General features: G+C 44.6%; 1 protein-coding gene across 1 annotated transcript in view; it reads left to right on the top strand.

Moving 5' to 3' along the window:
* The window catches only part of LOC137378589 (uncharacterized), a 639,386-nt gene that overhangs the window by 493,972 nt on the left and 121,134 nt on the right, over positions 1-24,280 (top strand). The window contains exons 4-5 of the mRNA XM_068048892.1: positions 8,085-8,206; positions 13,217-13,399. Of these exons, the coding sequence (XP_067904993.1) occupies positions 8,105-8,206; positions 13,217-13,399 (285 nt within the window). The 5' untranslated portion in view covers positions 8,085-8,104. The remainder of the gene's footprint in view (positions 1-8,084; positions 8,207-13,216; positions 13,400-24,280) is intronic.

Raw genomic sequence — 24,280 nt, 5'->3', positions numbered from 1 at the left:
GACCTCATATTTTTTTTAATTTATTCATGGGATGTGGGCGTCACTGGCCAGGCCAGCATTTATTGCCCATCCCTAATTGCCCTTGAGAAGGTGGTGGTGAGCTGCCTTCTTGAACCGCTGCAGTCCATGTGGGGTAGGTATACCCACAGTGCTGTTAGGAAGGGAGTTCCAGGATTTTGACCCAGCGACAGTGAAGGAACGGCGATATAGTTCCAAGTCAGGATGGTGTGTGACTTGGAGGGGAACTTGCAGGTGTTGGTGTTCCCATGCATTAGCTGCCCTTGTCCTTCTAGTTGGTAGAGGTCGCGGGTTTGGAAGGTGCTGTCGAAGCAGCCTTGGTGCATTGCTGCAGTGCATCTTGTAGATGGTACACACTGCTGCCACTGTGCGTCGGTGGTGCAGGGAGTGAATGTTTGTAGATGGGGTGCCAATCAAGCGGGCTGCTTTGTCCTCGATAGTGTCGAGCTTCTTGAGTGTTGTTGAAGCTGCACCCATCCAGGCAAGTGGAGAGTATTCCATCACACTCCTGACTTGTGCCTTGTAAATGGTGGACAGGCTTTGGGGAGTCAGGAGGTGAGTTACTCGCCTCAGGATTCCTAGCCTCTGACCTGCTCTTGTAGCCACAGTATTTATCTGGATACTCCAGTTCAGTTTCTGGTCAATGGTAGCTCCTAGGATGTTGATAGTGGGGGATTCAGTGATGATAATGCAGTTGAATGTCAAGGGGAGATGGTTAGATTCTCTTTTGTTGGAGATGGTTACTGCCTGGCACTTGTGTGGCGCGAATGTTACGTACCACGTAGCAGCCCAAGCCTGGATCTTGTCCAGGTCTTGCTGCAATTCTACACGGACTGCTTCAGTATCTGAGGAGTCACGAATGGTGCTGAACATTGTGCAATCATCAGCGAACATCCCCACTTCTGACCTTATGATTGAAGGAAGGTCTTTGATGAAGCAGCTGAAGATGGTTGGGCCTAGGACACTGCCCTGAGGAACTCCTGCAGTGATGTCCTGGAGCTCAGATATTGACCTCCAACAACCACAACCATCTTCCTTTGTGCTAGGTATGACTCCAGCCAGCGGAGGGTTTTCCCCTGATTCCCATTGACCTCAGTTTTGCGAGGGCTCCTTGATGCCAGACTCGGTCCAATGCTGCCTTAATGTCAAGGGCAGTCACTCTCACCTCATATGTTCTGACAAGGTTAGTGCAGCCCGCTGCCCTCAGGACAGGCCTCTGGGCATCCTTCACGATGAGGATGACTGTCACATGTGTCCCAGCCACGAGCCAAGGCAAATGAACAGGCTTCCTCCACCTCTTCCGATGCCACAGGGGAAGCACTGCATAGAAGTGGCCGAGCACAGAGGTAACCAAGTCACACGGAGTCCTGAGTGGCTCTCCAGGGTGTCTTCCTGCTGTATCTGTGCACTGTTTCCTTTTCTGAGCACTATTTTAATAATGTCACCTTAAGCCATATGTCTGAGGCTCCTTTAATTGATGACATGACAAGGTAAGAGGCAATAAAGGAGATTTTCTTTTCTTTCAAGGGATGTGGGCATCACTGCAAGGCCAGCATTTGTTGCCCATCCTTAATTGCCCTTGTCAAATGAATGGCTGCCTTGACAATTTCAGAGGGCAGTTAAGAGTTAACCACATTGCTGTGAGTCTGGAGTCACATGTAGGCCAGACCAAGTAAGGACAGCAGATTTCCTTCCCTCAAGGACATTAGTGAACCAGATATATTTTTAATGACAGTTGATGACAGTTTTGTGGCACCATTACTGAGATTAGATTTCAATTTCAGGTTTTTATTAATTAATTGAATTTAAATTCCAACAGCTGCCATGGTGGAATGTGAACCCATGTCCCAGGGCATTAGCCTGGGCTTCTGGATTACTAGTTCAGTGACATTACCACTATGCCACAAGCTCCCTGGTATCAAGGGTATCTCAATGCTGACAGGAAAGCCTCTGGGCTGATATGCTTCCTTCATTGGTGGTAAGAGTTTAGATGTTCCAGCCTGCATCTTCAATGGATGTGCACCTTGCTTACCATCCCTTTCATCCAGGTTAGGGGGGCTCAGTTGAAACATCCCTGATATCCATGGCATCCTGACTGGACCTTCATGCCCCATGCAGTGCCCGGCCATCTTCCTGTGCAGCCAGCTCACCTCTGTGTTCTGCATCCTCCCCTTCTGTCTCCTCTTCCTCCTCCTCTTCCATCTCCTGCTCTTGTCTTCCTCCAATAATCTTCCAGGGCCTTACTATCCTCAAGATCCACACCTCTGTGGAGAGCCATATTATGGAGACCACAATAATGATCGAGACCCTGTAGGTGTGTATTTCAGGGCAGCACCTGTTGTGTTATTGCCTTATTCAGCAATAAGATACGAAACAGTCTTGAGTTGAAAGGTAATTAAGGAGTGGGTTCTTTATTATTAAGTAACAGGTTTCCAAGAGAGGCCTATAATACCGATGTGACTCGATGACTAACACAACTCCAACTAAGCTATTACGTGTTGGTTGATGTCACTTCCTGTGATGATGCGTGAAGTACTCAAACTGTTAAACTGGTATCACAACACAACCTGACCAGTCCAGGCACTGGAAATGCATCTTGAGAAGCCCGATGGCCTGCTCAATGGTTGTCCTGATGAACTGGTGGCATTGATTTTACCGTTTCTGTGTCTCTCTCCGGGGCTTTCATAAAGCAGTGAGTATCCATGTCTTCAAGGGATTTCCCTTGTCCCCTAGGATCCATCCACAGACTTTGGGTGTTGGAGTAAAGAGCTGCAGCAGCCTGAAATGCCAAAGGATGGAGAAGTCATGGCAGCTGCCAGGAAAGTGAGCGCACTCATGCAGAAAGCTCTTGTTGTGGGAACAGGCCAGTTGAACATTAAGGGAGTCACTGGGTGGTCATTTGGTGCCTTGATGGCCACGTGGATGCAATAAACGATGCCCTGCACCTGGGGGATTCCAGCATGGCACTGAAACCCCCGCCCTCTATCCCTACAAGACATCATCTGTCGTGAACTGAATGTATTGTCCAGTCCTAGCAAATGAGGCATCATAGTGACCTGCAAGATGCAGTGGTGTGCAACTGTTTGCAAGATGTCACCAAGGTCTGCTGCAGATCCTTGGAAGGAGGCAGAAAGGAAGAAGTTCAAGGCCACAGTAACCTTGACGCCTACTGGCAGGGCATGACGACCAGTGCTGCAAGGTGCGAGGTCTTCAGTGACGGGGACACAGATGTCTGTGACCATATGACTGAAGAGTCACAGTCACTTGCAACACTGGTTCTCAGTCATGTCAAAGTAGCTCTGTCTTTGGCGGTAAATCATATGCTGAAGATATGCCCTCCATGTCCTTTCTGCCCCTCGTTACTCTCCCCTGCCCGCTTGATGCCCAGGGGTCTGCTCTTCCTGCTGAGGGTGTTGTTTCTTATCGTCACTGGGCTCAAAATATGAGAGATTTGCCCCCATTTCCAGCTGCTGCCTTCCCTGTTCTCAGTTGGCCGCCCAATTTTCCTTGGCAGCCTTGCCCCCGCTCTTCTGCGCTGCGCCAAGAGCACGTGTTTGTCAATGGGTGAGTCCTCTTCTGTGCCCTTCACCCTTTTATGGGGCCCAGCTAATTCCCTGGGGCAGCAAAGACTGGCTTCCCACGGTGTACCCGCCTACCTTCACCTGGTCTTCCCCACACAGTATGTATAGCCTGTGCACCCCATGAAAATCTCAGCACCGCCCCCATGTTCAACATGACTGGCGCAAGGAACTGCATCGGAAACCGGCATGCCAGCTGGTATTTTCAGGTCCCGTCCACTTCTGTTCCCACCCTTGGTGGGACCCAAAAATTCAGCCCCAGTGTCAGCTTTAGGGCACTAATATTGGAGCTACTATCTTTTCATAGTTCAGACTGATCTAATGATGCACATCATTTAACAACATTTTTATTGGGTGACGCAGAATGATTATTAACTGAAACCAGAAAAATTAAGTTGTTTTCACTGAAAATAAACTTATTATTTGCAATGAGAGTTAAAAACAATTAGTAAATGCATTTCTACACTGCAGTAAAAGTTGCTTAGATTATTTAATGTGTGATTAGGTGAATTGCAAATTGAATTTCAGCTAACGGGTGTGGTGATTTCGCAGGTACATGTGCAGTCTCAAATGAATGAGAAGCCTTTGAATATCTCTGCTTCATTCCCTTGAGCATTGATTATTCTGCATTATGTACAATTAAAAAGTTTATAAGCTATTCAACTTGCTGGTCAAAAGTCTTAATTGGCTTCAGTATCTCAAAAAAGCAAGTGTATCTGATCAATACAGATTACTTCAAATATAAATAACTTGAAAAACTACCAATGAAAAATAAATATGCAGCAAAAATACTCAACAACTAATGAACACGAAAAGGCTAGTAATAAGAAACCACCACAAAACCAACCAAATCATTCAAAATATTTTACCAACGTCCTTGGGAGGCCATGTTGGTTTTCACATCACTCGTGAATTTCTGCCTAAAAATTAAATCTATGCCACGTTAAAAACATTAAATACTTCTTAAAAATATGACTAAAGTTATCCATAAATGTAACTATTTTCTTCTAGAAATAATTATAAGTTTTCTCCACACAAACATGATTCTTTGGGGGTTGAGGTTTGGGTTCTGCTCCATTTCAGGAGTTTACAGCATTCCCCTTGGCTTACTTTCTAACTTCTTGCAAGGTCAGAGCATGTAAAAACCTTAGTTCTTGCCCTGAGGTTGCTTTTAATGATAATTAGGAAGTGACAATATTTCATTTCCCTCTGCTGAAACAAATAAAGCAGCACAATTGAATTTATTTCTTTGCTGTCAAAAGAAAGAAAGAAAGAAAGTCAGGCGGCACTATTACCCACCTGTTCATTTGCTCCACCCCATTTTGTTCCTTACCTTTACTTTCACTTGCTTCCAACAAGCCAGCAATGGAAAGAAAATCCAAGTCCCAGCCTCTCCAAGTGCTGCTATTTCCCGAAGTGCTTCCGGACTTCAGACCCCAATTCTACCAGTTTCCCACTCCATTCCTACCTCACCCGAATGCTGCCACTTTCAGACCACAGATTTAAAAAAAATTCTTTGTGCTGATATTTCTTCATTAGCTGTAACAAACCTCCTCTTTTAGATAATTTCTCCAAAGAAATGTCATTCTGAACAAAAATGAACATTATTCAGGGAGATTTCGTTATGCAGGATATAATCATAGAGGGGATTTAATGCTGTCCCGTGCAGTGAGTTTGGAGGTGGGAGAGCATTTAATTAGGCGGGATGGTGGCAGGGGGACCCCACCAGCTTCCCACCTCCGCCCCTATTAAGCTTGACAGCCCTCCCACCCCACTGCCAATTGAGGCCCTTAAGTGAGCAATTAATGCCCAATTAAGGGCCTGATCCCACCTCTGCTGGTATTAGCCCAGCGGCGGGCAGGCCTGTCGCCACACCAGGGGCCAAGCAAATCTGTGCTGGTTGTTTGCCCGCTCCAGGGGTGGCAGGGGTGGTCCATCATTAAAAGACACACTGATCAAGGGACCCAGCATCAGGAAGGGGAGCGAGGGGGGGTCGGCCCACTGAGAGCCACTCCCTTGACCTTGCTGCTGACCCCCTTCCAAACCCCTCTCCCACGGCCCAACACCCCTCGAAACACCTCCCGTCATGACTCATCTGTGGCCTGGGTCCCTTGATTGGCCAGCAGCTCTCAGTACGCGGGCCTTCCATCACCAGGGTCCTTAATCCCGGGGAAGTCTGCCGCTGTCCACTTAAGTGCCTGATTGGCACGCAATACAGCATGCCTTCCCCAGAGGAGGCGACGTGGGGCTCTCGCCAACTGATCAGTCAGTAGCCGAGATCCCCGTCGTCTACACAAAACCACCCCCCATAGAATTTTACAGCACAGAAGGAGACCATTTGTCTCATTGTACCTGTGCTGGATCTCTGAAAGGCCTATCCATTTAGTCCTATGCCCCGACTCCCTTGGTCTTGCTTCTTTTTAAAATATTTCTGTGCACTGAATGTAAAAGCTGCACTGGATTCTGTTTCTACCATTGTCCCTGGTAGGTCATTCCATGCTGTAACAATCCTCTGCAAATATAAAAAAATCTTCTCACCTTTCCCTTTGTTCTTTTGGTGATTCTCATTCAATTTTGGAACTAAGGGTCTGAATTTTATAACTAAGGTTGAAGTCCCATTGCCCGGACCGAAAGTGAGAGTGACCTCGCTTAGGTAGCAGATGCTGGGGTCAAGCAGTCGGTGCCTGGCAGTAGAGTTGGGGGTGGCTGAGTGAAGGCAGGTGGCGCCGTTGCTGTGGAGTCGGCTATTGGAGCCAGGGGCCCCCTCCTTGGGCTACGGTTTGCCCAGAAATGAGGCCAACTCTCCACCCCCAGAGCCCACTGGGAAGATACCAAGTTTCACTGGATGGTCTCCCCATGCGGAGGAGGGAAGTGGCCCTTAATTGGCCACTTAAGTAGCTCAATTGGACTCCTGGTGGGCGGCCCGACTGCAACTTTTGCTGCTGCTGACAAAAAGGCATGGTGGCGGGAAGACTTCGGACTCGCCTCCCAACGCCTTCACGTGCCATTTTGCCAGCCTTCTCGCCTCCCAGCTTGTAACCAAGAGGCCAGTAAAATTCCAGCCCAAACTTCAGCAAGGCTGTCAAGGCCTTGGAGAGGATGCAGAGGAGATTTAACAGAATGGTACCAGTGATGAGGGATTTCATTTATGTGGCAAGACTGGAGAAGCTGGGATTGTTCTTCTTAGAACAAAGAAATGTAAGGGGAAATTTGATAAAGATGTTCAAAATTATGAGGGGTTTTGATAGGGTTTCCATTGGCAGGTGGGCAGTAATCAGAGGACACAGATTTAAGGTAATTGCCATGAGTTGTTAAGATCTGAAATGTACTACCTGAAAAGGTAATGGAAACAGAAGCCAAATAACATTCAAAAGGGAAGTGGATATATGTTTGAAAAGGAAAGATTTGTTGGATGTTGGGCAAAGAGCAGGGGAATGGGATTAATTGGATCGCTTTTTCAAAGAGCCAACACAGACACGATGGGTCAAATAGTCTCCTTCTATGTTGCATCATTCTATGCTTCAATGTAAATAGCTATTCCCTATTTACCTCATCAAAACCATTCAGAATGTTTCATATCTCTATCAGATCCCCTGCAATTTTTTCTGTCTTAGTGAATAAGGGTTCAGTTTCTTCAGTCTTTTGTCATAACAAAAGCCTCCAATCCATGGTATTATCTGAATGAATCTCTTCAGCATCCTCTCCATGGCCTTGACATCCTTCCTAAAGCACTGGATACAGTATTCTAAGGATTACCTGAATAATAGTTGCCATTACCTCTTTGCTTTTGTACTCTATACCCCTATTTATAAAACTTGAGATACCATATCCTTTTTTTTAATTACAGCTTTCTCAACTTTAGTCTCACTTGTAAAGATTGTATATGCCAGCTGCATTGTTTGAATTTCCCAAAGAAATGAACAGGTGACTGTTGAGAGTCCAGGGCTAATCTTTGAGGCCGCCAGCAATGCCAACAATGCGGAATCAATTATCTATGTCTGTTATTCAGTGCGCCCATCACAATTTGTACAAAATAATAATCCTAAAAGAAATGCCAGGCATTTCCTGCTGGTTTTGTTTCTAAACTTCAGATAACATGGACAGTCCAAGTAGAGGAGTCTAGCGACGGCCAGTCCTGAGAAACCTCCAACAACAACTAGATTGTATCTGACTTCAGGATGTGACTATTTAAACCGCTTAGAGTACTAGAGTATTGGACATAAGGAGATAGGCCAAGGTAGCAGGTAGACATCAATACAATGCTCCAGAACTCAGACTACCCAGAGCAATACTATAGGAGATGACGTAACGTCATAAAAAACTATGGACTGTCTTGGGGAAAATATAGGTATTCTAAAAGAATGGAAGTCTCTCAATTTTTTATCTTTTCAAGTCAAAACTAATATGAGGAAACATAATTGATTGACTCTCCCCTTTGACCATCTATTATTCTATATTTATCTACCATACTTTCTTTTATTATTTTAGCTGGAACATTTGCTTAAAGGATGGACCCACCAACAGCTTGTGTGCCTTGGCATAGCTCACCTATACATAGCCAACAAAACATGCCTAGTAGCATTGATCTGGAGCAAAATGTCATCTATTCGGTGAGTGCAATTAGTTTTTCAGTTGTAGTCCCTGGAAGATTGACAGTGCTGCTGACAGGGTGGCTGGTTCTGTGCAGATCAGCATACAATAGCTGACAGATCTCCCAGTGAAACCTTCTCCCACATCTCTTCGGCAGGTAAGTCCCTATAATTCACTGGCTGACGGCTATTTTCATGAGCTGAAGCTGGTGAAGTGTCCTATAGTATGCAGCTATGAAATCTCATTAAGCAAGTCTTTCACACTCTGTTATCCCTATATTACATATTATAATGAGTCATTGTGATGAAGTACAAAAACACTTCTTAATGAACAGGATAGATTTTATGCTACTCTGGGCTTTGATTAATGAGCCAAAGTCATTGATGAAGTCATATACCATGTCTAATCTGCGACTTTCCAATATAAAACATTTTGGATGAAAGCAACTATGGATCAAATAACCTTCTTCACAGAGTTGCTGATATGTAATTGAGATTTAAGTTAGTATTCTAATAAGTCTGCTTATAACTGGTGAGTTTTATAAATCAGGCTCTACAGAATAATTAAAAGCACAGCAATAGTCCTATGGGTAACAGTTTGAGATGATTACTTGATTAAGGCAATCCAAAACAAACAGACCCAAGTTATATTACCATTTCTACTTTGTACTCTGGTCTTAAAAATCAGAGCTGTGCCAAGAGCAAAGAGCTTATAGAATTACTTAACTGATGGTCAGAGAATATTTTAAACTTCCCATTGCACAAATCGCAGTGATACTTCAGCCAGTGGGAAGTGGGAGTGATGTAAGAATACATCTTTAAAGCAGTATTACAGTTCTTAAGATGTAATCCAGCTGAAACCACTCGAGTTATATTGCACAATTAGCAATGATGATCAAGATATTTTTGTTGCACTGCATTTCTTTAACAAAATGGAATTGATAATTGATCATATTATAATGCCTGAGATGAATACACTAAATATAAAAGACTGTCTAGTGATTAGTGCCATTGGGCATTAGACTTTAATAAGCTAGGTTGAAGGATAGCTAACCATTAATATAGCTCATGAATCTTACAAAAGCACAAATATTCCCCAAAACACAAATAGAAATTCCAGTTAAAGTAATAATCAAAGATGTAATCAAATTATTACCACATAATTGGAAATTATATTTTAAAAGTAAACTAGTTACAAAAATATGTAAAATAATGCCCCAGTTTTGAATTTGGAAGACTTAACACAGACTTAGTCATTCTGTGAATATTAAGACAATAGTTTGCTTCTAAAGTTCTGAGTTGCATTTGCTCCTTTTCTTACAAATTATTGTAATGTATCTCATTAATGGCATAGAAAAGAAATTTGGCTCTGTTATTTCCCATATAGTTTAGTATAGTATATACATCTATAGGATCACCATTTAAAACTCCTCTTTTCAAGACTGAAAAACCCAAGTCTCACCAGTCTCTCAGCATAACTTAGACCTCTAACACTATGGGATGAATTTTCCAGTGGGCATTGGGACCCTGACATGGGCCCATATGGGGGTCCTGATCCACCCATGTCATCAGTGGACCACTGGCGCAACCTTCTAGGAGGCAGTCTCAAAATTGGCCATCTCCATGCTCACTGTCCTATGAAGGACAGCAGGCAGGTTCCTGAGGCTGAAGGCCCAATCAGAGGGCCTGCAGTGGTGTCAGGCCATCAGCCCCACCAGAAAAATTGGGTGCTGCCGAGGCAGGCAGGCTAGCGCGAGGGTCTCTCAATATGGAGGCAACCTTGCTTATCTGCATTGAAATCATCAAATAAAGAGGCCTGAAGTCGATTGAGGCATCGGGTGGAAGAGCAATTCCTCTGCAGGAATAGTGACTCACGTGATTGTGGCCTTTCATCTCCATGGCCCTGTCACTGGGGTATGCAGCCTCTGGCTCTGATTGCTACCCAGCCTGCTGCATGGAAGCCACCTCAACTGAGCTAGCGGCCTTTACATTTGGTGGCGGGCCGCTCCGAAAGTGGGAAAATACAGTTACAAAATGGCTCCTATGTGGGGCCTTAATTGATCTAATTGGCTGCCCTCCTTGATGGAGCAGGCAGCCAAGCCAGTTCCCAGGCTACCCCTGAGAAATTCCTCCAGAGGCAGGAATGCGTCCGTGAGCAGCCCCCTGCACCATCCCCCCACCCCCCTGCCCACCACCGCCGCCCTTGACTCCAACAGCATTTCCACAATGCCAACAAAATTCAACCGTATGAATCAATACTTTGGCTCTTCTTTGCATGGGTACAATGCTTGAATATTTCCCTGGTATCCTGGTCACCAGAACTCAAAATAGTACTCAAGATGTGGTCTGACCATAGCAGTGTTCAGTTCATAATTTTCTCTGGCTTTCATTCTACTATTTTGACTTTGTTGTTTTACTATTCTGCATTGGATAGAGATATTGAGCATCGAGTCGACCAAGTCTCCAAGGCCTCTTTCAACCTCACCCTTAGCAAGGGGGAAGGGGGCAGGGTGGGGGTGGAAAATTCCAGTTGGCCTCTGTCAATTGGCCTTGATAGACCATTTATCTACCTCAGTTGGCTAGCCGTCACTTGTAGATGCTGTCAATCCTGCTTCCAGCAAAATAGCCTGGGGGCAGGCTGGTGCTGGCAAACCAGCACGCCAGCCAGCAGTGCGAATTTTGTGCCCACTTGCCTTTGTACTTGCCCCCATATTGGGGTGAAAATTCTGCCCCATGTATCTGTAATGATAATTAGATCTAAACTATTAATCTCTGGATACATGAGGGAGAAGGGAAAAGGGAATAGAGGGATACGGGGACAGGTAGGAAGAGAGTTTTAGAGTGGCGGGAGATTTGTGTGAAGTATAAACACTGGCATAAACCATTTGGGCCAAATGGCCTGTTGCTGTACTATAGAATCTGCGTAACTTCATGTAAAGCTAATTTATATTAATCATTTGCCTGAGTTAGCTCTTTATGGAGAGCATATTGTTCATATCTTTCCTTGTGATTACATAAAGGAAGTAGTCTTTAACAATATTTACTGTCATGTTTTCATTCTCTGTTTTAAGCACATTTACATTTTTATGGTTCTTGCCTCATAAGAACATATGAACATATAAAGTAGAAGCAGAAGTAGACCATTTGGCCCCTCATGCTTGCTCTGCCATTCAATACAATTATGGCTGATCTTCTACCTCAACATCACTGTCCTGCCCGCTCCCCATATCCTTTGATTCCCTAAGAGATCAAAAATCTGTCTATCTCAGTCTTGAATATACTCAACCATGGAGCATCGACAACCCTCTGAAGTTGTCAATTGAAAAGATTTACAACCCTCTGAGTAAAGAAATTTCTCCTTAGCTCAGTCCTAAATAATTGACCCCTTATCCTGAGGCTGTGGCCCCGTGTTCTAGATCACCCAGCCAGCGAAAACAACCTCTGTCTGACCTCACTGCTAAAGTAATGAAAAAACTTGCTATGTTGCTGCTTTCCAGATCCCTCTTTTCTCTTCTGATCACCTTTTTAATGTGTTTCTGAATGTTCTTATGTTCATCCTAGTGAACCCCTGCAAGATCTGTAGGGATAAATTTTTTCTCTGTTCTATTCATTTTTTTGTTAATCCATTTTAGTTTTTAAAAGTTTTAAAAATTGACTGCTGTTTTCTACTTCTCTGTAATGCACAAACCAACCAATCCTTTTCCACCTGAGCTCCCAACGGTTACATGATTGTGCTGCAGTATAATGGAGCAATTAGCCACATTATATTGAGGGAACTCCTTTTTCTGAATAAAACAACTATATGTTGTCTAAATCTTAATGAAAAATACCATTCAGAAAATTAGCAATACAACAAGATACAAAAGTTGATTTAGTTTACAGACAACTAACCCACTCCTGAGTTTGATGGCTACAATTTGATCACCTCGCTCAATAGTTTAAAGAACCATTAACTTGGCCCAAAAACCAAAGTATATTTGTATGAATCCTTTGTTGATCCTGTGCTCGTTAGAAGAGGCCAATGAAAGAGGTTCATCTCTCTGTAAATGATTTCTCTAGCAGTGTAATTGAAGTGGCGTGTTAAAATTTTAGAAATCTCAAACCTGAATCCCAGCTTGCCCACTTCTGTTTTTCAAGGAGGCTAGATTGAGGGCAGGCAACCAAAAGGCTTACAGGAAATGGGTCGTTCATTTAAAAATGTTAAGGCTGCTGCCTCAGATTTTATCTCTCTTTCGGTTTTAACACCGCTCGCCTGAATTTCCCAGGACTCAGAAAATCCAGCAACTTAGAGGGAGATGAGGACGGCTGCATTGAAAAATTAAATGCTTTTCCAGCACTGCTTGTGGGCCAGGCATACAATAGTGCGTTCTCTCAGCCCACCAAACTAACATGTTTCCCACTTAACGTGATTGAGCCAACCCCACACCCCCACAATAACCTCCAAATCCTCCATGATTACTGAACCCCCCCCCCCCCACCCTTCAACCCACCATGTCCCGCCATTGTGATCTCTACCACAAGGAGCAAGAAACCTACTTGGTCCTGGTCTGCAGCCTCTTCTGGAGCATTCCTTGCCCAGCAAAGCAGCTTTAAAATAAAACACAAGAAGCTGTGTGAAGCCTGGAAACCAGAACTCCTCCCCATAATCACCTACCTTCCTCACTTGGAAACCCTACCCAGTAAATATCAGGGCCAAACTGGCTGCAGTGGCTGTTGAATTTGTAACATTGTGTAATGCACAGAATAATATAGCTGACAGATAATGGCAGCTTATTATTTAATTCTTTCAGGGTTCAATTGAAGTAAACATTTTGGTAATGCTGAATTTGGCTCAATCAACACCTTTTTTCCATATCACTGCACCAGCCAAAAAAAAAGTTTTTATTAAATAGAAAAATAACATGGGTGTTTTTTTTAATAAGGCTGTTTCTTTAAAATAAGTATATTGCACTGTAATTACAGAAAATTATCATTTCTGAAGTTTTTTTTTCCTGTAATATTGAACTTAAATTACTTACTCATATTTTAAAGGACCTGTATACACTCGATGAACTTAATATCAACAAGTCAGTAAAAGGAAATGCATTTGGGACACGCATCCAGATAAAAGAAGTGCCACTACCACAAGTGTACCAGAAAGTGCTACACAATGTTCCAAGCTGTCCAGGTGCCAAGGGAATCAGGACTATGGTGGTTTCCTCTGCTAGATGGGATGTGAGTACAGTCACAAGCAGTCCCACTTTCTATGTGATATGTAATGTCAGATGATTGGTTGCTGGAATATAGCAAATTTGCAAATATAAAATTCAGATTTGTACTGTTTCCAGAATTACTTCACATGCATTGCAATTTAAATGAGAGAGAAGGTCAGGAAGAGAAATGTTCAGACACATGGAAGTGAGAGAGAGAGAGACATTTAGAAATGGGGAAAGAGAAGCAAGCTCAGGCTCATAGAGGAAAGTTTGAGGAGATAAAGAATTTCAGACGCAAGAAACATTTAGACACACAGTGATGGAGAACTGCAGGTACACACAGAAGTAGGAAGGAGAGAACCACTGTTACACAGAGATGGATAAAGAAGAGAATCATCAATACAAATAGGAACAGAGATTGGTTTTGATCATTTAGAATCAATGATGTAGTTGTCATGACTGAACCGCCCATAAGGGTGCGCTTACAAAATTTGATAATAAACTCATTTTGTTCAAGAACTTCAGGATGTTGCTCCAACAAAATTAGATGTACCCAAACCTTGTGGAATCTCAGTAAGGGCAATGATTGCACAATTTCATTGTAAAAGGCTCTGTGAGTGCCACAATTGAAATACGTGCTTAGCACATAAATTGGAACATAGAGGTTCTTCACTTCACATTATCTGTTGTGATACTTTTGTTCCTTTGCACCATTTCTGCAATAGTACAACTGGAGAGTGCTCAGTTATATTGTCCACACATGATGTAGAATGGCAAAGTTCCATGCATCTACACTCAACTAAGCATGCAAGGATTGTAATCAATTGGTCACCTGTACCATTGCTACATTTTCTACCAACTGAAGAGAGCTGATGGGATTCGCAGATCATTTTAATCAGAAGAAACTCAGAGTTTTAAATAAAAGATTTTTTTTTTATTTCCAAAATATACTTTATTCATAAAAATCTGTAAAAATTACATTCCTAACAGTTTAAAACAGCATCAAGTCCAAAAAATGCAAACAGTGCAAAGGTGATCAGTTTCCTTCTATACAATTATGAGTTGCCTCACAACCCTTCCATTTCATTGTCATGCCAGATACATTTTTACATTTACAGCACACAAAATTTTCCCCATACAGTTCGAGGGGTTTCCCATGAATCCAGCCCCTCAGTTCAGCTTGGTAGGGGGACCTTACACTGTGGTCTTTCCCCATTGAGCATTTGCTGTGGCTGCCCCAAGCTTTAGTGCGTCCCTCAGCACGTAGTCCTGGACCTTGGAATGTGCCAGTCTGCAACATTCGGTGGTGGACAACTCTTTGCGCTGGAAGACCAGCAAGTTTCGGGCAGACCAAAGGGCGTCTTTCACCGAATTGATAGTCCTCCAGCAGCAGTTGATGTTTGTCTCGGTGTGCGTCCCTGGGAACAGCCCGTAGAGCACAGACTCCTGTGTTACAGAGCTGCTTGGGATGAACTGCGACAAAAACCACTGCATCTCTTTCCACACCTGCTTTGCAAAGACACATTCCAGGAGGAGGTGGGCAGCCATCTCTTCCCGACCACAGCCACCGCGAGGGCATTGTGCAGAGGGGGCGAGACTTCGGGCGTGCATGAAGGATCTGACGGGGAGGGCCCTTCTCACCACCAGCCAAGCTACATCTTGGTGCTTGTTTGAAAGTTCTGGTGATGAGGCATTCCGCCAAATGACTTTGGCGGTCTGCTCGGGGAACCATCCGACAGGATCCCCTGTCTTGTTTTCCCATAGGGCCTTGAGGACATTCCGTGCAGACCACTGCCTGATGGACCGGTGGTCAAAGGTGTTTTCCCGCAGAAACTGCTCCACGAAGGATAGGTGGTACGGCACCGCCCAACTGCATGGAGCGTTCCGCGGCAATGTGACCAGGCCCCTCCTTCGCAACACCGGGGACAGATAGAACCTCAGCATGTAGTGACACTTGGAGTTTGCATACTGGAGATCTACACACAGCTTGATGCAGCCGCACACGAAGGTGGTCATCAGGATGAGGGCCACGTTGGGTACATTTTTCCCGCCCTTGTCCAGAGATTTGAACATCGTGTCCCTCCGGACCCGGTCCATTTTAGATCCCCAGATGAAGCGGAAAATGGCTCGGGTGACTGCCACAGCGTAGGAGTGGGGTATGGGCCAGACCTGCGCCACGTACTGCAACAATGTGAACACCTCGCACAGGTTCTTACCCACAATGGAGAGAGATCACAGCCCCCACATGCCCAACTTTTGTCGTACCTTGGCTACTCGCCCCTCGCAGGTTTTGGTGCACGCCCCGGCCCTTCCGAACCATATCCCCAGCACCTTCAGGTAATCTGACCTGACGGTGAAGGGGACAAAGGATCGGTCAGCCCAGTTCCCAAAGAACATGGCCTCGCTCTTGCCGTGGTTAACTTTGGCTCCCGAGGCCAGTTCGATCTGGTCGCAGATGCTCATCAGTCTGCGCATGGACAGCAGATCCGAGCAGAAGACGGCAACGTCATCCATGTACAGGGAGGTTTTAACCTGAGTGAGATTTTTTTTTTCCAAAATATACTTTATTCAGAAAAATCTGTAAAAATTACATTCCCAAACAGTTTAAAATAGCATCAAGTCAAAAATTACAAACAGTGCAAAGATGACCAGTTTCCTTCAATACAATCATGAGTTGCCTCACAACCCTTCCATTTCATTGTCATGCCATATACATTTTTACATTTACAGTACACAAAATGTTCCCGATACAATTCGAGGGGTTTCCCATGGATCCAGCCCCTCAGTTCAGCTTGGTGGGGGGACATTACACTGTGGTCTTTCCCCATTGAGCATTTGCTGTGGCTGCCCCAAGCTTTAGTGCGTCCCTCAGCACGTAGTCCTGGACCTTGGAATGTGCCAGTCTGCAACATTCGGTGGTGGACAACTCTTTGCACTGGAAGACCAGCAAGTTTCGGGCAGACCAAAGGACGTCTTTCACTGAATTGATAGTCCTCCAGCAGCAGTTGATGTTTGTCTCGGTGTGCGTCCCTGGGAACAGCCCGTAGAGCACAGACTCCTGTGTTGCAGAGCTGCTTGGGATGAACCTCAACAAAAACCACTGCATCTCTTTCCACACCTGCTTTGCAAAGACATATTCCAGGAGGAGGTGGGCAACCGTCTCTTCCCCACCACAGCCACCACGGGGGCATTGTGCGGAAGGGGCGAGACTTCGGGTGTGCATGAAGGATCTGATGGGAAGGGCCATTCTCACCACCAGCCAAGCTACGTCTTGGTGCTTGTTTGAAAGTTCTGGTGATGAGGCATTCCGCCAAATGACTTTGACGGTCTGCTCGGGGAACCATCCGAGTAAGATGGACATTATCCTGCCATTGTACAGCTTAGTGTCTCACCTACTGCTTGAGTCCTTCCAATGCAGTTTCTGTTCTACCTATAGCTCTTCTTGGTCAGTGTTACCACAACATCAAGTGTGACTCTGACCATGGCTTGCTGTCCCTGCTGGGACCTGCTGACCTTTTAGTCCAGCAGCACTGTTGGCCATTCCGTTCTCTTCCATCACTTTTTCTTGATAGTACATCTCCATACCATGCTGTCATGGGTCCATTGCAATCACTATATCTCCTGAAAAGGTGTGGGGTCATGCCCACACAATTGCCTGCAGTGTCCCTACGGTTCTATCTGTTGTCCCCTCTGATTCATCGTTTGCATGCTATCCTTCAATTTTTAGGCTCTATCAATTCAAAACATGAATACTCATTACTGCTTATTCAGAGATTTGAGTTTTGGTGAATGTGGAACAGGGACAGAGCCAGAAAATGCTTTTTCTTATATCTACTAATGTTCTCACCATTATGAAACCAGTGAGAATAGAAAGGTTAAAATACAAACTTTCCTATGTGGAGCTGTAATTCAATTAGAAGACTTGGGAAACCAAAAGAATATTGTACTAAAGGAAGCGAGGGATATCAAACAGTTTATTCCAGTAATGTATAAATAATTGAGAAATATATAGTGTTGCATTGCATCTTTCGACTGAACAGTTTAGCACACCATCTCAATATTGTGAATTAAACAGAGGGTTATATAAATGCAGGTCTCAGATTGACAGCTTTGGCCAAAATGCTTCTGGGGTCTTTGTACTTGTTTGCTCCTCGCAAACTTTTCTTCCATATTTCATAATGCAAATTCTCACCTCTATCTGCGTGTAAGAGGCCTACACAAGGAAGATTTCCTTATGGACAAAGAACGCACAGTGATGGATCCTCACCCAAAAACATAAAACTCTTCTCAGTAAGACTGTCATGTTAAATTGAGGCTGTATATGCGGCCTCACCACCCCTATTGTTTACTCCTAAATCTCACATTATGTGCCTGATTTTTTGATTCCTACCACTGCCCTGAAGCTTTGTCTCCAGGCCTCACAAGATACAAGTTATACTATGCCAACAATGTACCAATGAAAGATTGTGCTCTAACCAAGACAGATTGCAGCATCATAATCCTCATGACTGTATTTTGCCAGTACAATTATTTGATGAGATTTTGACATTTGAAACAAATTTCAGGCTTCTTGTAACTTAATGCTCTTTATGTGGACCATTAGAACAGTATAAATTATGAACAACTTGTAGCATAAATGATGCACTAAGTATCGTAGGAACTGGGTTAAAGGTGTGAGGGTGGGGACTTTTTCTGGTCAGTGTTTACATGTTTAAGTATTGGATTTAGGGTGGCTTTCAAGAGGTTTGAAGGAGAATTTATGTTAAACATGGTTTTGGTTCTCAAGGCAGGGATGGTGTGCAAAAGATATCTTTCACTGAAGCTAACACATTCTGCAGGCCCCAGGCAAGGAAAGTAGCATGCTAGCCAGCTAATTGGTAGGTTTATATATTTGCAGTCTATTATTATAACCTGTGGGTAAATGGATAAAGAGAAGCAGAAAAAGAATAAAGAAGTTCTGGATGTTTTTCATAAGTAAATGTGCAATATTTTGCCATGGATATTAATACCCTACTTTGAATTTGGGGTCAGACGTTGTTGAGTGAATGCTAGGAAGCAGCAAATCACAACAGTGAAATTTTGGTCTTAATTTCTCTGTTATGAGTTATCACATCACTAAGTAATGAAATAATCCCCAATGCCCACAGAATAATAATAAGGCAATCCGTCAAAGTTATCTCCTGTAGAGATTATTTTAATATCTCAAATAATGTGCATTTCCTGTCATATCTGAGGACAGATTCTGATGTAATTTCACAGCTTCTTGAAGTGTGTTTATTGTTACTGATGTGACATTTTGATATTATGTCATTTACAACTTACTGGCAGTGGCAGGTAATACGGTTGATTCCTATTAATGACCACATTTCTTTATGAGGACTATTATAATAGGCACTAGTAAATTCCCAATGGTTTTAAATTGCAATCCATTGAATTTGTTTAATGTTTTCATGACTGCAGTAAAAGGAAAATTGGAACAATTACTATTTCATTTTTGGTTCAATCCAAATATCCTCTGAATTAACTGATGTTCTATGGGTCTGTGCATTCCTCCAGTTCTACTTTATAACACTGACAGCACTTTATTTTTTGCAGAGGTTATGCAACAGATAAGGTGTCTGTTCGGGAAGCTGAAAAGGTCTTTGAATTCTCAAGAGGAGTTAATGAGGAAAATCAGAATCTAATTTTCACCAGCAATCCCCCAATTATCAGATTGTAACAGCTAGTGGTGAAATTTAAACAAAAGTAGTGTCAATTATTTGCAGTTAATGATTGAAAACATTAATATTTAATAATTATCAAAATAATTGGATCTGGCCTATAAAGGAGGAGGTTGAGGTGGAGAAGTGGAGGAGTTTAGACAGAAAATTCCAGTGCATTGGTCTGTGTGACTGTAGGCATGTTCGCCATAGGCCACGGGGAGGGCGGAATGTGTACAAAAAGCCAGAGTTGGAGCAACAGAGAGTTCAGGGTAATTGTGAGGCCTGAGGATCTTATGGTAGAAAGGGACTTAAACACAAGGATGGGAATTTTAAATTGGAGCCATTGAGGGAGCAGCAGGTAATGTAGGTCAACAAGGACAAGGCAATGGGTGAGTGAGACTTGGGGCTGAATTTTCAGGCCCTCCCCACCACTTAAGTCGGGAGCAGAGGTGGGGAGGCCCCAAAAAAACCAGCATAGGGCAACATGTCAATTTCAAGATGCCGATCCTGGTGCTGGCAATGGCCACCTGGGTGGGAGGAGGGTGGTACAGGAATCCTGCTCCCCTCCCAATTGAGAGCAGTTAAACTAGTTAAAAAGCTCATTAAGAACTTGTTGAAGGAGTGGTTGGAATATTTAAAGGGGCGAATGGGGGGGGGGGGTTGGAAAATTTAAAGGGGCGGATGGGTTTTAGAAGCTGTCAGTTTCTGATCAGCTGAGGGAAGGTGGGTACACGGTGGAGAGTCAGTCAAGGCTGCCCCAGGGCATCACCCTGGCCTCATAGAGGGACTCAGCACTTGATAATTAGATGCCCTTGGCATTGAACAGGTGGCAGATTGAGTGGGTACTCAGCGCTTGGGCTTCGAATGGGGTCATCGCCCCTCTGGAATTATGGGGGGAGAAGAGCAGGGAGAGAAGCTGCCAATCACAATAGGTCATCCACCTGTCTAACAGGAAGGCTGCAGCTAGTATTGGGGGCACAACTGTCAGGTTTTGGGCCTAGTGGAACTAAGGGGCACCCCCCCGCAGGAAGGGCAGACCGCTAGGCAACAGAAGGGCAGAGGAGAGGGATGTTGGGCAGGAAGGACATGGAAGCCACACCCTCAACACAGGATGTATTGCCAAAGACAGAGCAACTGGAAGTGACCAAGACCTGTGCCACAGGAAACTGCGACTCTCCAAGCAGATGGTAACTGACATCTATGCCCTCATTGCTAAAGACCTCGCACCTTGCAGCACTGGTCGCCATGCTCTGCCAGTAGCTGTCAAAGTCACTGTGGCCTAGAACCTCTTCGCTTCTGGCTCCTTCCAACGATCAGCTGCCATCCTTGGTGGCATCTTACAAATGGCTACACACCATTGCGTCTCGCTGGTCAATGATGGCCCCTTTGCCAGAGTAGTACAGCACATTAATTTGATGAACACAGCCTCACAGGGGAAGAGGGCATTGGGTTCTGCCTGCATTGCTGGATTCCCCCTTTTTAAGGGCATCATCCATTGCACCCATGTGACTGTCAAGGCACCCAGTGACCGGCCAGTGCGATCCATCAACAAGAAGGGCTACCATTCCCTCAATGTCCAACTAGTCTACGATTACAACAAGCGCTTCCTCCATGTGTGCACTTGTTTTCCTGGCAGCTGCCATAACTCCTTCATCCTCCGCCAGTCCAGGCTGCCTCAGATCTTCACTCCAATGCCCAAAGTGAAGATCTCCCAAAAGAAGATACTATCCTGGTGCCTGAATTGGTGCCCTTCAATGCCCTCCTGAAAGGGACTCGGTCATTGTGGTCTGCTTCGCTCTCCATTACATGGCCCTCCAGAGAGGTGTGGACCTTGAGGACAGTGAGGTGTTGGAAGGAGTCAGCTCATTGGGGGAAGAGTAGAAGCAGGAGGTAAGAGAGGGGGAGGAATTGGAGGTGGAGGGAGATGATGCTGAACAGAGAGGTGCACCTGATGCACAACGAAGTGGCCTCCTCCTCCTGACACCTTCTAAGAAGAGGACCTCCCTCCACTCTCTCACCGCCTCCAGCATTAGATCCAGGTCAGCATCAATGAAGTGAGGGGCTGCCTTGCCCCAGCTACCAGGCCTCCGGTTTCCCCACGACATCTCGCTTCCCTCTGGTGTAGTGGAAGGTTTTGGCACAACCTGCAGATCTCTCCCTCAGGACAACCTTTCGTGGGTGTATAAATGAAGCTTCATTTGACCCACCTCCATTCCTGCCCCCATTGGCTTTAAGTGGACAGGAAACCCATCTCCATAGCAATTAGAGGCTCACCCCCATGAAAAATCTGTACTTTAATCAGTTTCCCACCAGAGGTTTCTGACCCAAAAACAGATCCAGCTCCTGTTTCCAACCTCCATGGTGAAAATTCAGCCCTTGGTGTGTGATAGGAACTGGGCGGCAGTGTTTTGGTTGACCTCAAGTTCGTGGAAGATAGAAGATGAGAGGCCGGCAGGAAGTGAGGAAACAATCAACAAGTTTCCATCTGATACTTATGGGTGAATTTAGTTGGGATTCAACCCACGTCACCATGTCATTGTCCAGAGATTCTGCCAGGCGAAGTTGCCAACCTGGATGAATATCCAAGTACGTTGGGTCTTGGAGATTGCAGATTTGCCCTTTCAGGTCATACGATCTGTAAGGGGGAGGGGAAGTGGGGGAGGGGTTGCCAACAAGTCTATGTACCTTTGGCAAGTAAATTTGTTAAAATTTCAGTGCAACAGGGATAGAAGCAAACTGGCTGCTGTTTCTGACAGAAGCTAGTCATCGAGTTATACAGCACAGAAACAAGACCTTCGGCCCATCGTGTCTGTGCCGGCCATCAAGCACCTAACTATTCTAATCCCATTTTCCAGCACTTCGCCCGTAGCCTTGTATGCTATGGCTTTTCAAGTGCTCATCTGAATACTTCCTAAATGTTGTGAGGGTTCCTGCCTCTACCACCCCTTCAGGCAGTGTGTTCCAGATTCTAACCATCCACTGGGTGAAAAAGATTTTCCTCATATCCCCTCTAAACCTCCTTCCCCTTACCTTAAATCTGTGCCCCCTGGCTATTGTTCCCTCCTCTAAGGGAAAAAGTTTCTTCCTATCTATCCTTTCAATGCCGCTCATAAATTTGTATACCTCAATCAGGTCCCCCCTCAGCCTTCTCTGCCCCAAGGAAAACAACCCTAGCCTATCCAGTCTCTCTTCATTGCTGAAATGCTCCAGCCCAGGCAACATCCTGGTGAATCTCCTCTGCACCCTCTCCAGTGCAATCACATCCTTCCTATAGTGTGGTGACCAGAACTGTACACAGTATTCCAGTTGTGGCCTAACTAGCATTTTATAGAGCTCCATCATAACCTCCCTGCTCTTATATCCTGTGCCTCGGCTAATAAAGGCAAGTATCCCATATGCCTTCCTAACTACCTTATCTACCTGTGTTGCTGCCTTCAGTGATCTATGGACAAGTACACCAAGGTCCCTCTGACCCTTTGTACTTCCTAGGATCCTACCATCCATTGTATATTCCATTGCCTTGTTAGTCCTCCCAAAATGCATCACCCCACACTTCTCAGGATTAAATTCCATTTGCCACTGCTCTGCCCATCTTACCAGTCCATCCATATCGTCCTGTAATCTAAGGCTTCCCTCCTCACTATTTACGACACCACCAATTTTCATGTCATCTGCGAGCTTACTGATCATACCTCCTATAGTAACGTCAAAATCATTAATGTACACTACAAACAGCAAGGGTCCCAGCACCGATCCCTGTGGTACACCACTGGTCACAGGCTTCCACTCGCAAAAACAACTCTCATCCATCCTCTCTGCCTCCTGCCACTAAGTCAATTTTAGATGCAATTTGCCAAATTGCCCTGGATCCCATGGGCTCTTACCTTCTTAACCAATCTCCCATGCGGGACCTTATCAAAAGCCTAACGGAAGTCCATGTAGACTACACCAACTGCTTTACCCTCATCTATACATTGAGTCACCGCCTCGAAAAATTCAATCAAGTTAGTTAGACACGATCTCCCCCTGACAAAGCCATGCTGACTATTTTTGATTAATCCCTGCCTCTCCAAATGGAGATTAATCCTGCCCATCAGAATTTTTTCCAATAGTTTCCCAACCACTGACGTTAGACTCACTGGCCTGTAATTACCTGGTTTATTGCTGCTACCCTTCTTGAATAACGGTACCATATTCGCTGTCTTCCAATCCTCTGGTACCTCTCCTGTGGCCAGAGAGGATTTGAAAATTTGTGTCAGAACCCTGCTTTCTCCTCCCTTGCCTCACATAACAGCCTGGGATACATCTCATCTGGGCCTGGGAATGAATCCACTTTTAAGCCTGCTAAAACAGCTAATACTTCATCCCTTTCAATGCTAATTTGTTCAAGTTTATCACAATGCTCCTCGCTGATCTCTACACTTAGATCGTCCTTCTCCATAGTGAACACAGATGAAAAGTAATCATTTAAAACCTCACCTATGGCCTCTGGCTCCACACACAGATTGCCACTTTGGTCCCTAATGGGCCCTACTCTTTCCCTGGTTATCTTCTTGCCCTTAATGTACTTATAAAATGCCTTGGTATTTTCCATTATCTTGCCCGCCAGTGTTTTTCATGTCCCCACTTCGCTCTCCTAATTACTTTTTTAAGTACCCCCTATACTTTCTATACTCCTCTAGGGCCTCCGCTGTTTTCAGCACTTTGAATCTGCTATAAGCCTCCTTTTTTTTCCTTATCCAATCCTCTATATCCCTTGACATCCACAGTTCCCTGGACTTGTTGGTCCTACCCTTCACCTTTACGGGAACATATTGGCCTGAACTCTCACTATTTCCTTTTTGAATGACTCCCACTGGTCTGATGTAGACTATCCTACTAGTAGCTGCTCTCATTCCATTTTGGCCAGATCCCGTTTTATCATATTGAAATTGGCCTTCCCCCAATTCAATACTTTTATTTCCGGTTCCTCTTTGTCCTTTTCCATAACTACCTTAAATCTTACAGAGTTATGGTCACTAGCTAAGGGGCTAAGAAACTGCAGGAAATTTACATTGCACTGTCATAGGCCATCAAGACTCACAGTAGCACATAAAAATGTCTCTCCTCCAATTTGGTATGAGTGCTGATTTCCAGGTTTGCCCAGGTCATTTGAAAAGAGATGGACCTGGAAAGGCAATTGGGTTCAGCTGAGGCTAAAC

Source organism: Heterodontus francisci, chromosome 17 (genome assembly GCF_036365525.1).
Source record: "Heterodontus francisci isolate sHetFra1 chromosome 17, sHetFra1.hap1, whole genome shotgun sequence".
NCBI classification, from domain to species: Eukaryota; Metazoa; Chordata; class Chondrichthyes; order Heterodontiformes; family Heterodontidae; genus Heterodontus; species Heterodontus francisci.
This window is presented reverse-complemented; position numbering and strand designations above follow the sequence as displayed.